Genomic DNA, 12,189 nt, shown 5'->3' on the forward strand with positions numbered 1-12,189 from the left:
AGAAATGTAGAAGTCAGTTTCTGAGAGTGCAACATACCCTTGGCAGCAGATGTGTGAGATGGAGTCTTCTCTTTGTCTAACATAGGGGTCTCAGCCACAGGGCAGATGATAAACCAGCGTTTGCCAGTATGGAGAACTGTTAAGGGGAAAAGAAAGATAAGAGACCCCTTTATCCATGTTTACCATGAAATAAAGTAAAGAGAAGAGCTACTTTAAAATCTGTCAGTGTTCCCATGTTCTTAATGTAACATTCCAGTAATCCTCTGTATTTATATTTATAGGAAAGTTCAAGGTGGCTCAAAGCCTTACCATTCTGCTGGTACACCAGCTGTGGACTACTGGGCGCCGAAGTCTTCAATCCCTAGAGAAAGGGAAGGATTACTGGACAAATTTTGTACATGTGTATCAATTTAACAGTTTTTAAAAAAGTTCTCTAAGACAACAAAGAGCCGAGCCTTAGAGACAAACCAAGTCCAAAATTTTACACCGGTAGAAAATATGTTTTTGGCAGCTTTGCATGCAGAGTCATTGTGAAAGGCCTTTCATGATGGCAACACAGAGGCAGACAGAGACGGATTGCTCTGCCACCGCTACTATTTGAAGTCAACTGTTCCTCTCTCACCTCCATTCCCAGTGTGCAGGCTCCGTCACTTTGTTTGGGACTGCCACGCTGGTCTAAATTCCTCTCACCCTCAGTGTCCTCACTCAGCATGTCTTCAGCTTTATCCACAATGTCTTTCAGCTGTTCAATGAAGACCTCTTTTTCTAGAGGCAGAATAAAATCGTTCTCTACCTGAAAGGGTAACATGGTGCAAAAAAATAGACAACTGTAGAAATGCAATTTTGGTAAGAATAACATTCACCAGCCTGCCATGTTTGAAACTTCAGACCTACATGAATTCAATAGCTGTTCTTGCATTGTTTAAAATTTTCAAACAAATAAAATCTTACACATCAAAAAATGTAACTGATTATATTTATTCAACAAGCTCTCCAAGTATGAAATTGCAGCCCATTAGTATAAGTTCATGGCCCAATTCTGCACTAAATATTCAGCGTTCTGACCGTTATGAAATTGGTTGGGATTGAAGGAGGGAGACAGAGAAAGAAAGAGAGAGAGAGACAGCCAAAATTTCTACTGCATTGCAGCTGAGACAAGTATCACAGGGAGTTTCAGAATTTGGAGCCATAAGAAGGCATCTCAGCTGATGCCCAGCTTGTACCACACTTCAAAAGCTTTTAATCTATGAATATGGCACTGCCTCTCTTTAATACATACCATGTATGTGGCAATCTCTTCTGGTGCATCTCCATCCAGGTCAAATTTAAAAGTGACCATTTTATGGTTGTGTGTTTCCAGCTGACACTCTACCATCTTATCACCAGTGTTGCACACCTTTAAAACAGTAAAACAGAAAATATAAACTCTACTGTAATCATTTTCAACTTGTGCTTAAAGTAATAAGTTCTTTGAATATTCTGGTTACCCACATTAAGCATGTTGAGCTTTGGCCGGCTGATTTTTTCTTGCCGAGAACGAGTGCGAGAGGACTTGCGATGGTGTTTACGGACTTTTCCTTCACCTTTACCTCCATGAGTCCCCTCATAGCCATCACTCATTTCCTTTCCCGACGTAGCATCAGAGTTGACACTGGCAAAGAAAGGTAAGTTCATCATAGTAATTCTATTCAACTATACTGACTTCAAATCTATTAAAAGGATCTTAATGCCACGACTGTTAATCCTTATTCATATGGTACATTATAAAAGGGAAAAATAAAGATTGTTTTGCAATTACATAATAACAAAGAGAGTTGACTAAAAATTCCTTTGGTTCACAGAGGCCAAAGAATAATTTTACTTTCCCCTCCTCCAATTGAGGCTCAGTATCACTAAAATGTATCCCTTCTGTGGAATGAGAGTTTTCTCACTCTTATGGAGAAACATCTGAACTTCTGGCTCCTACTGGTAGTAGTGACGTAAAAGATCAACAAATATTCTCTGAGTGGTCATCCGTGTGCACTCTGGTTTTACAAACCGGACTATGTCTAACTAGAAAGTTTTCCCTTTGTTAGTGTTTAAATTTTTTTTTTTTTTTTTTTTTTTTTACTTTTCATGTCACTACTAGTAGAGCAGATTGTTACTCTAAGAATTTAAGTCAATTTGAGAGCACTCGAAATAATTCTTATCTGGTTTTTATTTCTCTTATTTGAAATCAACAATTTGTCCTCTGTAAAGACAGCTGGGGTAAATTAAGCTGGTACCTGTCACAGCTCTGTCCTGCAGTGGGTTTCTCTGTGGCCTGATCCTACAGAAAGCACAAACAAAAATAACCAGAGAGACTGAATAAGTTAGAGTAACACAAATCAAGTGTTTTATTTTGATCGGCAGGGTCTAACAGAAGCTAAAGTGTTTGTTCATGTGTTCAAGTTGGATAGAAGTTCTAACAACAACAAAGTGTAGGAATGAGTCATGTGGCAATACCTCTGTGATGGTATCGGCTGGGGCCTGACTTGCAGCTCCTGAGAGAGAACCGAGCTGTTTCTGCTGAGTCACACTAGAACTGGCAGGCCCCGACAATGCTCTTTGAGATTCAGAGTGCTGCGGCACAGGCATCTGGCTCTGAAGTTGATTTTGGGCCTGCGGGGGCAGCTGGCACAGGTTCTTGTTGTCCAGCAGGGCAGCGTTGGTGGCCGTGCCAGGGTCTGAGCCATTCTGCACAGGTGAGGAAAAGACTGCGGGATGAGTGGGAACATGCTCAGGATGGGGGACCAGGACCTGCTGCAAAAGAAAGCAAAACATTAAAATAATTTCCAACTTTATTTAAGACAGTTAATCTTTTGTTGATATTTCAGGAAAAGGGTTGTCAAAACATTACAATTTTTAATTGTGATTTATCTAAAAATTTCTGTGTTTAGCTGTGATTAATCCCATCCTTTTTTATCGCATTTTAAAAATCCACTATTTTGCATCTTAAACCCTTTTGTGTCATGTTAAAATTTCTTACTGTCTTAAACTAAGGGTAACTGTTAACCTGTTTGGTTACAAAGCTGCTTTTACAGGTAGATCAAAGAACTTTACCATGGAAAAGGAACATGTTATGGACTGAAAAGGAAATAAGGGACAGTAAAAAGTAAATGTTTTACTACAAAAGGTGCAGATCACTTTTGACTTGTCTACTGAGCTTTCTGAGAGTTTTTTTTTTCAAGTGAAAAGAGACATTAAGGAGCAGTGGTGGACTTATTCTACATCACTAAGGCTACAGGAAGACACTACAGTGGCTCGCACTTTAGTATACGAATTCGGGATCTTAATTAAGTTTGATTAATGTGATTAATCTTGACCAGAATGTCCAACACTATATTCAACCATAGGTATATATGTTAACTTAAAAAGTTCAGAAAAAGGTTAAGACCCCCATTCCAGGAATTAATATCTTGTTTTAACTTTACTTATACCACGGTCTTTGTGAATACTCGATTCTGATTGGCTCTGGCAATTCCATTGGTGTCAATAACTTCTGATATACGGACACCTTTCGAACTTCTCAAGTAGTTCCAGTCAAAAAAATTTTTTCACTGTTCCAAATTAATGCACAGCAGCTGTTAGTCATTGCTCCGTTAGGAGTAACTATAGCAACCTGAGACAGTCATATTTTCTGAGCAAGGAATACAACACTGGCAGCCTAAAGAGCCTGCTGATGGGCATCGACTGTCACTTTACTGACATAAATAAAATGACAGACTCCAGGTTTAAAACCTGTAACCTAAGACGGTCTTATCTTTTCTATCCGACATGCAACTTGTGTCCAGGCTCACCTTAACACTGACAGGTGAGTGCCGCAAAAAACTCACTTCCCTCCTGTTCTAACTGCTATAAACTACTGTCAGAGGATTCAAATAACACAAACAAAAGAAAAGAAGCCATTATTTCTTTGTAGAGCCAAAGGAAATGATTCTGATAAACCAGCATGATAATATTTGATAAATATTGACGTGTCTGACGGAGAATCAGCACCTGCAGGGCGTGGACAGCTCTGTTTCATGTCTGTGACCTCATAGAGCTGAAGGAGGTATTATTCTGTGTATTCAAACAGCTGGTCTGCTAAAACTAAGCTTTCTATCAGATGACTGTTCATTTTAACTTACAGGTTTATAGTCTGATCACAGATGACTCTCAGTCTCACTCGTCTTCATGTCATTTCATTGATAAATCCATCCATTATGAATCAATCCGTCCGCTGAGTGGACTAGTTTTTTTGTTCCATTGTGACTTGGTATCTATGGCCTGCCTATTTACTGGAGTACTGAATAACGTTCCCGAAGAACGTTATGGGATTGGAATGGCTATTCCTGTTATTAGTCAAGCCCTCAGGCATTGCTATGGTAAAGAAGTTGTTGTTTTTCTAAAACTTTCTATTTTGATCACAAAACATATGAAATTATAAATTAGTAGTTTTATTAATTGTTTTTGTTGGCAAGTGACCATGGTATAAGTGGGTTAATGCCCTTCGAGGTGTCCAATTATCAGGGATTAATGGATGACGCAGAGGATGGTTCACACCTCTGCGCCGTCCATTAATCCCTGATAATTGGACACCTCGAAGGGCATTAACTCTTACTTAATTTTCTCCCTAATTTCAATGTAAGTCTTTAACATTTTTTAAAATACCTGGGTGGTTTGCCCAAGTAAACTATTTGGGGAAGACACTGACAATGAACAAGAAAAGACTTGGAACTATTGTCAGCTATATTGCAGACATATTTCACTTAAACAAAAATGGCATCTCTTTATTCAGAGATAAAAGCACAGTGAATCATAAGTGGCTCTGTATTTGGTAATGCAATACAGCTTTTAAGTATTATGACAGACTTAATCACTATCAAAGGCACAGGTCCACACCCTCTTGGTAAACATCTGTACTCTATTGGAGCCATTATAATTACCTGTTTTAGAGGCTGGGTGCTGCCATTAGTTGGAGGGTGTGTGTTCTGGGATGAGGCCATGTGTGAGTGTATGGCGTGAGTGGTCAAAGCGGATACAAAAGCAATCTGTGATTGAGAAGTTTCAGATCTAACACTCTGATGCAAAGGAGTGATAGGCTGGTGCAGTGGGGATGTTGGTCCCATCTTAGCCAGCATGTGTGATGGAGAAGGTATAAGAGACACTGGGATGGGTGACACCAACGAGTTTTCAATTTGAAGAGGAGAAAGGGGAGAGACAGAAGGAGTCAAAGGGAGTGTCTGTCCTGGGGAAAGGTAGAGGTGATTAAGAGAAGGGGAGGTTGAAGGTTGGGGGGCGGTGCAAGGGTAGGAGGATTCACAGTCAGTCACAGCTGGCATCACCTGGACTGTGGGATACTGTGAGGGAAACTGAAGTGGAAAAGACAAAAGGAAAAAGCAGAGGAAAATCAAATAGTCTAGAGAACCAAGGTATAACATAAGGAAGTGTAATCAAAGCCAGAGAAAACTGCCAAGATATACAATAACTAAGGAATTATTGTATGTGTCAGCGAGAATAAGTGAACAGGGAAAAAAACAGGCATTTTTTCAATTAACAGATACCAGGAAGATACCTGTGAAAGCATAATTGGCATAGACTGGCAATACCTGGGATGACTGTGTTGCTGGTAAAGAGTTTGAAATCTGCAGAGGTTGGAGTTGGTGGTGGACAGCAGTCTGAGAAGGGAGTGCCTGAGCTGGCACACTGGAAGCTGATTGGCTTAGATTTTGCCTGAGGCCCTGTCCGTCTTCCCCAACCTGAGAAATGCTCTGACCAGCTGGGATGTTCTACAAAAGAACAACAAGAGAAAAGAGGAACAAATGGGAGGGAGTTCAATAATAGAAGGGATTCAAGTTTCATCTCTGTTTGGAAATCTGCATTTCCTGCTATTGACCCAGATTGGAATAGCTCACAATTTCCATCCCGACCATAGCCTGGAATCAGTCTGAATGTGTTGCAAATGGTAGAGCACTGTGAAGCACAGACACAGAGCAGGCCAGGAGGGCAGGCGGATGCAGCAGCTAAAACCACTGTTATTGTTTTCATTACTGTTTCCATTATCTCTCTGTTGGCTGTTGTCCGAGGAAATTCCTGTTTATCAGACTGCTCTTTTTTTTCTTTCACCTAATGTCCACCAACACAGCTGCTTCCAATTCAGCTGCACCAATTCAAACCAGGCACCTTTTTATTAGTAGTTCCAACCCTAGCATTTCCATTTATAACAACATTAACAAGTTTGAAATAATCCTTTCCTCTCCCTCCCACAGTGACAAAGGGTGTTTAGACAAATGTATTCTACCTGATTCAGGATAGCAGCAGCACAAAGATAGGGTTGAAACTGATGAAAAATAAAGACAGGGCCAGGTCAGAGGAGGGCAAACAAACAGAAAATCCAAAGTGGGGCATTTGTATGCCACCCTTGCTACAATGTATTGTCTACTAATAATCAAGACTGTGCACTTACCTGGTTAGTTTCTCCATAGATCGGTGCAGCAGCAATAGATTGTGCAGGCAGGTACGGGCTCTGACCCAATACTGACTGTTTCTGCAGGGCAGAATGAGCAAAGCTCTGAGAGGCAGCATCAGGCGGGGCTGCAGCAGGGTAACTCTGGTGCATGACTGCAACCTGCACAGCTGGGGTTGATGTAGGATGAGCAGCAGGGTTCTGAATCCGCTGAGCTGTAGACTGGGCTATATCCTGGTTCTGTTGTGGTACTAATGGCTGTATGGTTGTCTGACTGTGCTTCTGTGGAGGTGGAGTGTGTACTTGTTGCTGAGAAGGAGGCTGATGGCTCTGTGGATGGTGTGTAGGTTGTTGTGCCATGTGTTGGTGCACAGTATGTAGAGTGTCTTGGCTATGCGGCAGCTGAGGCTTTATATAAGCTTGGCCAGCATGCTGTGTTGGTGGTATACTGGACTGAGTATTTTGCGGTAAAGGCTGTTGGTGCTCTTGCTGAATGGGTATTTGTTGGCTGTAAAGTGCTGGTGTGGAAGAGCTCTGACCAGACTGCTGACTTAGCAGTTTGACTGCAGCTGGATTCTGTTGCAGTGCACTGGGAGCTTGTGTAGGATGACACTGGGTTGTGGCTACAGATGCAACAGGAAAGCTTTGTGCTGGCTGCTGTGTTGGCAGGGTGGTTGCTGCTGTTGCTGCAGTCTGTTGCCGAACTGTACTGGGATATCCTGATGCAGACTGGGTCTGTTGCTGAGCGGAGGCCACACGGCTCTGAAAAGTTTGTTGGACATGTAAAGGGAAAGTCAAAGAGCCTGCTGTTGCTGCCTGCTGTTGTTGGTGGCCTTGCACTTGGTAGCTCTGTGGGACATGTTGTGGCATGGCTGATGTTGAAATATTTGCTGCGACCTGGCTCTGCTGCACACTTGGAGGTGTGAAACTAGCAGCACTGGCTGTTTGTTGAATGTTGATTGAACATAGACTTGCCGGATCTGTTGAATGGGCACTATGCTGGCCAGTGTATGGCGCAGTAGGGTAGCTGTGTCCTGGCTGGAGATACTGTAGTGTTGTGTGCACTGCTGTGCTGGAAGAGGGCATGCCCTGGACAGGTGGTTGATTTTGGTGGCCTGCTGAATTATTCTGAAGACAGAAAGGAGATAAATTTGAATTAGAGCCTTTTAAAAGTTGACTTTACTGCCAGAAGTGCACCTATTACATGAGGTCATACAGGATGTAAAAATAATGACAGGATGAGGGATAAGTTCATACAACATCTGTTTCAACAATAAGCAGGCAGTGACAGGAGGGTGCTAAAATAAGAACATAAATGAGAAATGGTCAAAAGGGCAGAAAGATGGAGATTAGACAGCTGCCCATTCTCATTCGGTCAGAAAACATCTATCCAAGGCAAGCTAAGCTGTTGCATTGGGCCAGTAAAGCAGAAAGGGAAAATGTTAAAACATAAGTCAGTTCTAAAGGGGGCAGGTTAATCAGCAGGGAAACAATCTGTTAGAGATGATTGCCATTGTCCTTTAGCAGGGAAAAGCTCAGTTTAAACAGGATGGGCAGCTCTGTATGCCTCTGCAGGCAGAAAGATTTAGACAGTGGACAAGAGATCAGACCGGCTCCATGCAGAATAATGCTGTAACTGCTACAGTCTGGCAGAAATAAGTTAAGCAGGTGTTAACCCCAAGTGGGTAACTAGAGTGACTTGTCCGCTATTATAACCTACCACTCCCACCGCCCTTGTTATATGCTGCTCTCCGGCACAGAATTTATCCTCGCAGTCCTGCAGGGGCTCTTGTTCCCCAAGTGAACTGCAGCTTTGGAAACGATTCTTCAGACTGTTGTCTCCATCACTGCAGGGAGGCCTGTGGACAGCTGAGGAGTTCAGCATGGAAGTTTGGGTAACTGTGCTTTGACAAGGGCCCGCTTTACGGCTTATTATTTTAAATAGGGACTGCTGAAGAAGTGAGAAATCTGAACAATCACTGGGACCTTTCAGCCGTCCAAAACCATGAGTGGTCTTTGTGCCCCCACAGGACGGTCTAAAGTCACATGGACAGAGGTGTGCTGGCATGACAACAGAAGGACGACGGTGACTGCCTTCTCGTGACCTTAGAAGAAGCAAAGAGAGACAGGCCTGGCACACTTGGTTGTGATGCATTCCAACATGGTGGTTATGATAGGAGGATAGACTGAGCAGACTACTAAGGTCAGAGTGTCTGCGTCCACCATGTGCAGTTATGTTCTCATTGATGGTATCTGTTGATCGTCTGATGCTGGTGTCACTAAGGCGGCGGTACTCAGAATGTGGACAGACAGGGGAGACCAGTGTAACTGGCAGAGCATTTTGTGACGAGAGGCTGTCCTCAGCTTCTGAGTGAATCTCTGGAGGAAAAAGCATGGGCTGGTTCTCTGGTTCTATGGGGGTAAGACTCATTGATCTCTGAGAGTGAATGGATGTGGCATGGAGTGAAGAAACATGGTTTGCCCTGTAAGTGTCAATAACAGGAGCACTTCCTCTCCGAGCTGAAGCTCCAAAACGATTCCTGAGCTCTGGGCTCATCGTTGCCCCCAATATCTCCCCCTTTTCACAGGAGCGAGGTCGATCTGTCAGGAAAGGGCTACCACTCTGGCACTGATTGAGAAGCAACCCAAGAGCAAAACACATGTTACTCAAAATAAAGTTGTCATGACCAAATAAGAACGAAAAAAGATGGTGAGATGAGAGTGGACATTCATATGAACGTAATGTAAATGTGCATGTGTATTGGCAGTGCAGGTGGCTGTTTTTCAAGTGTATTTACAGAGTCTGTGTTTAGCATCGGAGCTGCATAAGCCATGGATGACTTCAAAGACAATTTTTTTTTATAAATCTGAATGTACATGGCCCACCTGGGTGTGTATGCTTCTGATACCAACCTGCTGTGTTGCCATAGTAATTGGCTCCAGCAGGGACTGGTAGAGGACACTGTGTTGGCTGCTGTGGGAGTCTGAGTACACAGTCGAGCCCATACCACTGTCGAGTGTGCTGTCTGCTACAAAGAGATAAAAATCACGCACTCATTCAAAAAATAAATAACGATTTCATTTGTTCTTGCATGAGGGATAGCACAATCTCTTACATGTCACTGAGGTTACACTGGCTGGTAGGTTACGCAGTCTGTTGTGCTGGTCTGTCTCTGGCTCTTCTGGTTCCAGCAAAGGTTGACCTACATGTGAAGCCCCAGCAGGGATACCCTGACATGCCATCATCTTGGCCCTGTGTCCTCCTTCACCTTGACCCACGGCAACTGCAGCAGACACCGTTCTCTCCCTCCTCCACTTGATCAGAGCCACACGATCCCTAATCGACTTTCCCACAGTCTTAGCATCACTCTCGTGGAAGAAGCCAGACTCCACCTGACATAGAAGAGGGAAGAGAATAACTTCCAGGATATTTTTAGTGTGGAGCATGTGAGAGATGAGAGGGTGCATTAAAAGGGGGAGTGTGTAAGCGAGAGAGAAAAGTAGCAAGTAAAGGATGGAACAGAGAGTCTATTTTAAGGCCGATCAGAGCTGTTGGGAACTGTTTCTTTTGTCAGCAGCTTCCCCACTGTTCAAAACAGAACTGTCTGGACTGTAACATCAGCAAATAACAAAGATGACACACAGTACAAAGAAATTTGTGGAAAATGAACATGAAACATCAAAAACTGAGAAAGGAAAGAAATCATCTCATTTAAACTGGTTACAGAGCTTTAGTTTTTTCAATACTTATTAAAAATTTAGATAGTCTGTCTGTAGAGAAATGACTCATTACAGAAGATACCAGCTACAAAATCTCACTGTTGGTCCACATTTCTGCTCCTATCATAATAAAGACTGCAGCAGAGCGGCCTCTGGGTTTTTTTAGAGCTTCACAGGCTGGTCAAGGCCAGAACAGTACAGACAAATGGAGGCAGAGAGCAGACACAAAAGAGAAAGATGTGTGGGAGAGAGGAAGAGAGAACTAGCAACAAAGAAAGAAAACAATCAACTAGAGACTCTCTGCTGACAAACCTCACTATCTTTATGTACAGGCACATACTGTGAACATAAATTTACATGTGCATAAATCCAAAATCAAAGTAAAAATGCCACTTAACTAAGATATAAACACCAAAGATGAGTATTTTAATACAGGCTGACAGAGGCCAACATGTTATGCCAAAGGGATAACATTTGAAACATTTTTTAACTTTACAAGGTGAATTTTATCACTTAGCATCCCTGATGATGAGTCTTAGTTACATGTTTTTTTTTATCAAAACCTGTTTCAGACTATGTAAAGACCAACGGTCTATATTTTCCTGTTGAGCTGTGATAACTCATTTCCTCAGTTTCCCCATAGAATGATTTTATGGTACAGAGTGTACCATACAATGATTAGCTAGATGCAAACAGTAGATTCATAATTCAGTCTCTGTTGATATTATCTAAAACACTAAGAGAAATCTTGTGTGAAAACCATCAGATAAGATATCCACAGGCCCAGCAACAAATCCAGCCAAGAAAAACTGGAGAAAACTATGTAAACACTTGGAAAAATATAACCACAATCACTGTGTTCCTGGAAGAGCAGATTTAGTTATCACCAGAGATCTGCAAGCAATTGCATTCCTTGATAAACAGATATGAGTACTTGAGCTGCTAGAACACACGCAAAACACATTACAAGCAAGCCTTAAATGAAGTTACTGACTTACCATCTCCTGTGCCACAACTTCAGGAACCTCCTTCTCTAAGTCAAATGTGAACTCTATGGCCCCTGTCTCTTTGTATTTGCCTTTCAGTTTCTTGTGGTCTTCCACCCAAAGTTTTAGCGCTATTGAGGCTTTTTTGCCATCATCCTCCTCAGCGAGCTCCACCCGTACCCCTGTGTCTTCAGCAAAGAAGGCGTGGTTTAACAGGTCCTTAATGGTGTACCTAAGAAATGAAACATCGAAGATTAAGAATCTTGAAAATATATTTCTCCACAGTGATGCAACTCATCTGTATTACACATTTTCTGCAGATAAGTGACCATAAGATTGACTGTGCAACAAGGGCATTGTGGCCAAGTATGAGACTTATTAGGTCATACATGCACATGGAAAACCTGTGCTGCAGAGATAAAGTCACTTGATAAACCTGGCAATGCCTCTGTAAGAAGCCCCTGGAAGTTAGTTATGTGTTATCACCCCCCCCCCCCCCCTTCACAAACCCATTGCACAAGAGAAATGAATGACACCCAGCAGATATAGTGGAAGACTGCAATGCTGCTGAGAGCCCAACTGTCAGCACCACCGCAATGAAGCGGGGGAGGCGAGACAAGACTTGAAAGATGAAAGGGCACCTTGTGGGCATTGTTGGCCGGACACTGGACAAATGATGGCGACAGTCACTCACCGCTCCTCTTTCTTTTGGCAGATACACTCTCCAATAATCTCCTTGATTTCAGGATCCATGACCTTGTTGTAGCTGGCTGGCTTCACTCCCTGAGGGAAGGGAAATATGAACATAATGCTGGGTCATATGATGAGCGAATACTGTGACGGACAAAAAGGACCAGAGAAAAAAGTGTTCTTAAGATACTCCTCCAAATTTTAGCTTTAACTTGTCACACTCTCATACCCTGTAGGCTTGTCATACTTGACTTAGGATGGCAGCTGTAATCTGTTGAAATCCATGTTACAGTGGATTCCAGACAGCACAATGACATTCATATTATT

The 12,189-nt window shown here is 42.5% G+C and overlaps 1 protein-coding gene across 6 annotated transcripts in view; it reads right to left on the reverse strand.

Annotated features, from left to right (window-relative positions):
• Positions 1-12,189, reverse strand: part of LOC121516914 (serine/threonine-protein kinase WNK2) — a 49,245-nt gene that overhangs the window by 13,225 nt on the left and 23,831 nt on the right. Inside the window, exons 6-21 of one of the 6 annotated variants that reach the window (XM_041798335.1) lie at positions 11,867-11,955; positions 11,185-11,404; positions 9,583-9,859; positions 9,380-9,492; positions 8,187-9,095; positions 6,467-7,594; positions 6,302-6,340; positions 5,610-5,789; positions 4,947-5,372; positions 2,485-2,781; positions 2,265-2,308; positions 1,492-1,651; positions 1,280-1,396; positions 623-793; positions 310-361; positions 38-136 (exon numbers count right to left, since the gene is read on the reverse strand). In XM_041798335.1, coding sequence (XP_041654269.1) covers positions 38-136; positions 310-361; positions 623-793; positions 1,280-1,396; positions 1,492-1,651; positions 2,265-2,308; positions 2,485-2,781; positions 4,947-5,372; positions 5,610-5,789; positions 6,302-6,340; positions 6,467-7,594; positions 8,187-9,095; positions 9,380-9,492; positions 9,583-9,859; positions 11,185-11,404; positions 11,867-11,955 — 4,321 coding nt within the window. Of the gene's footprint in view, positions 1-37; positions 137-309; positions 362-622; positions 794-1,279; positions 1,397-1,491; positions 1,652-2,264; positions 2,309-2,484; positions 2,782-4,946; positions 5,373-5,609; positions 5,790-6,301; positions 6,341-6,466; positions 7,595-8,186; positions 9,096-9,352; positions 9,496-9,582; positions 9,860-11,184; positions 11,405-11,866; positions 11,956-12,189 lie in introns of all 6 variants that reach the window. The other 5 variants (XM_041798333.1, XM_041798332.1, XM_041798336.1 and 2 more) reach the window with 5 other exon arrangements.

This window comes from Cheilinus undulatus, linkage group 11, assembly GCF_018320785.1.
Source record: "Cheilinus undulatus linkage group 11, ASM1832078v1, whole genome shotgun sequence".
Taxonomy (NCBI): Eukaryota; Metazoa; Chordata; class Actinopteri; order Labriformes; family Labridae; genus Cheilinus; species Cheilinus undulatus.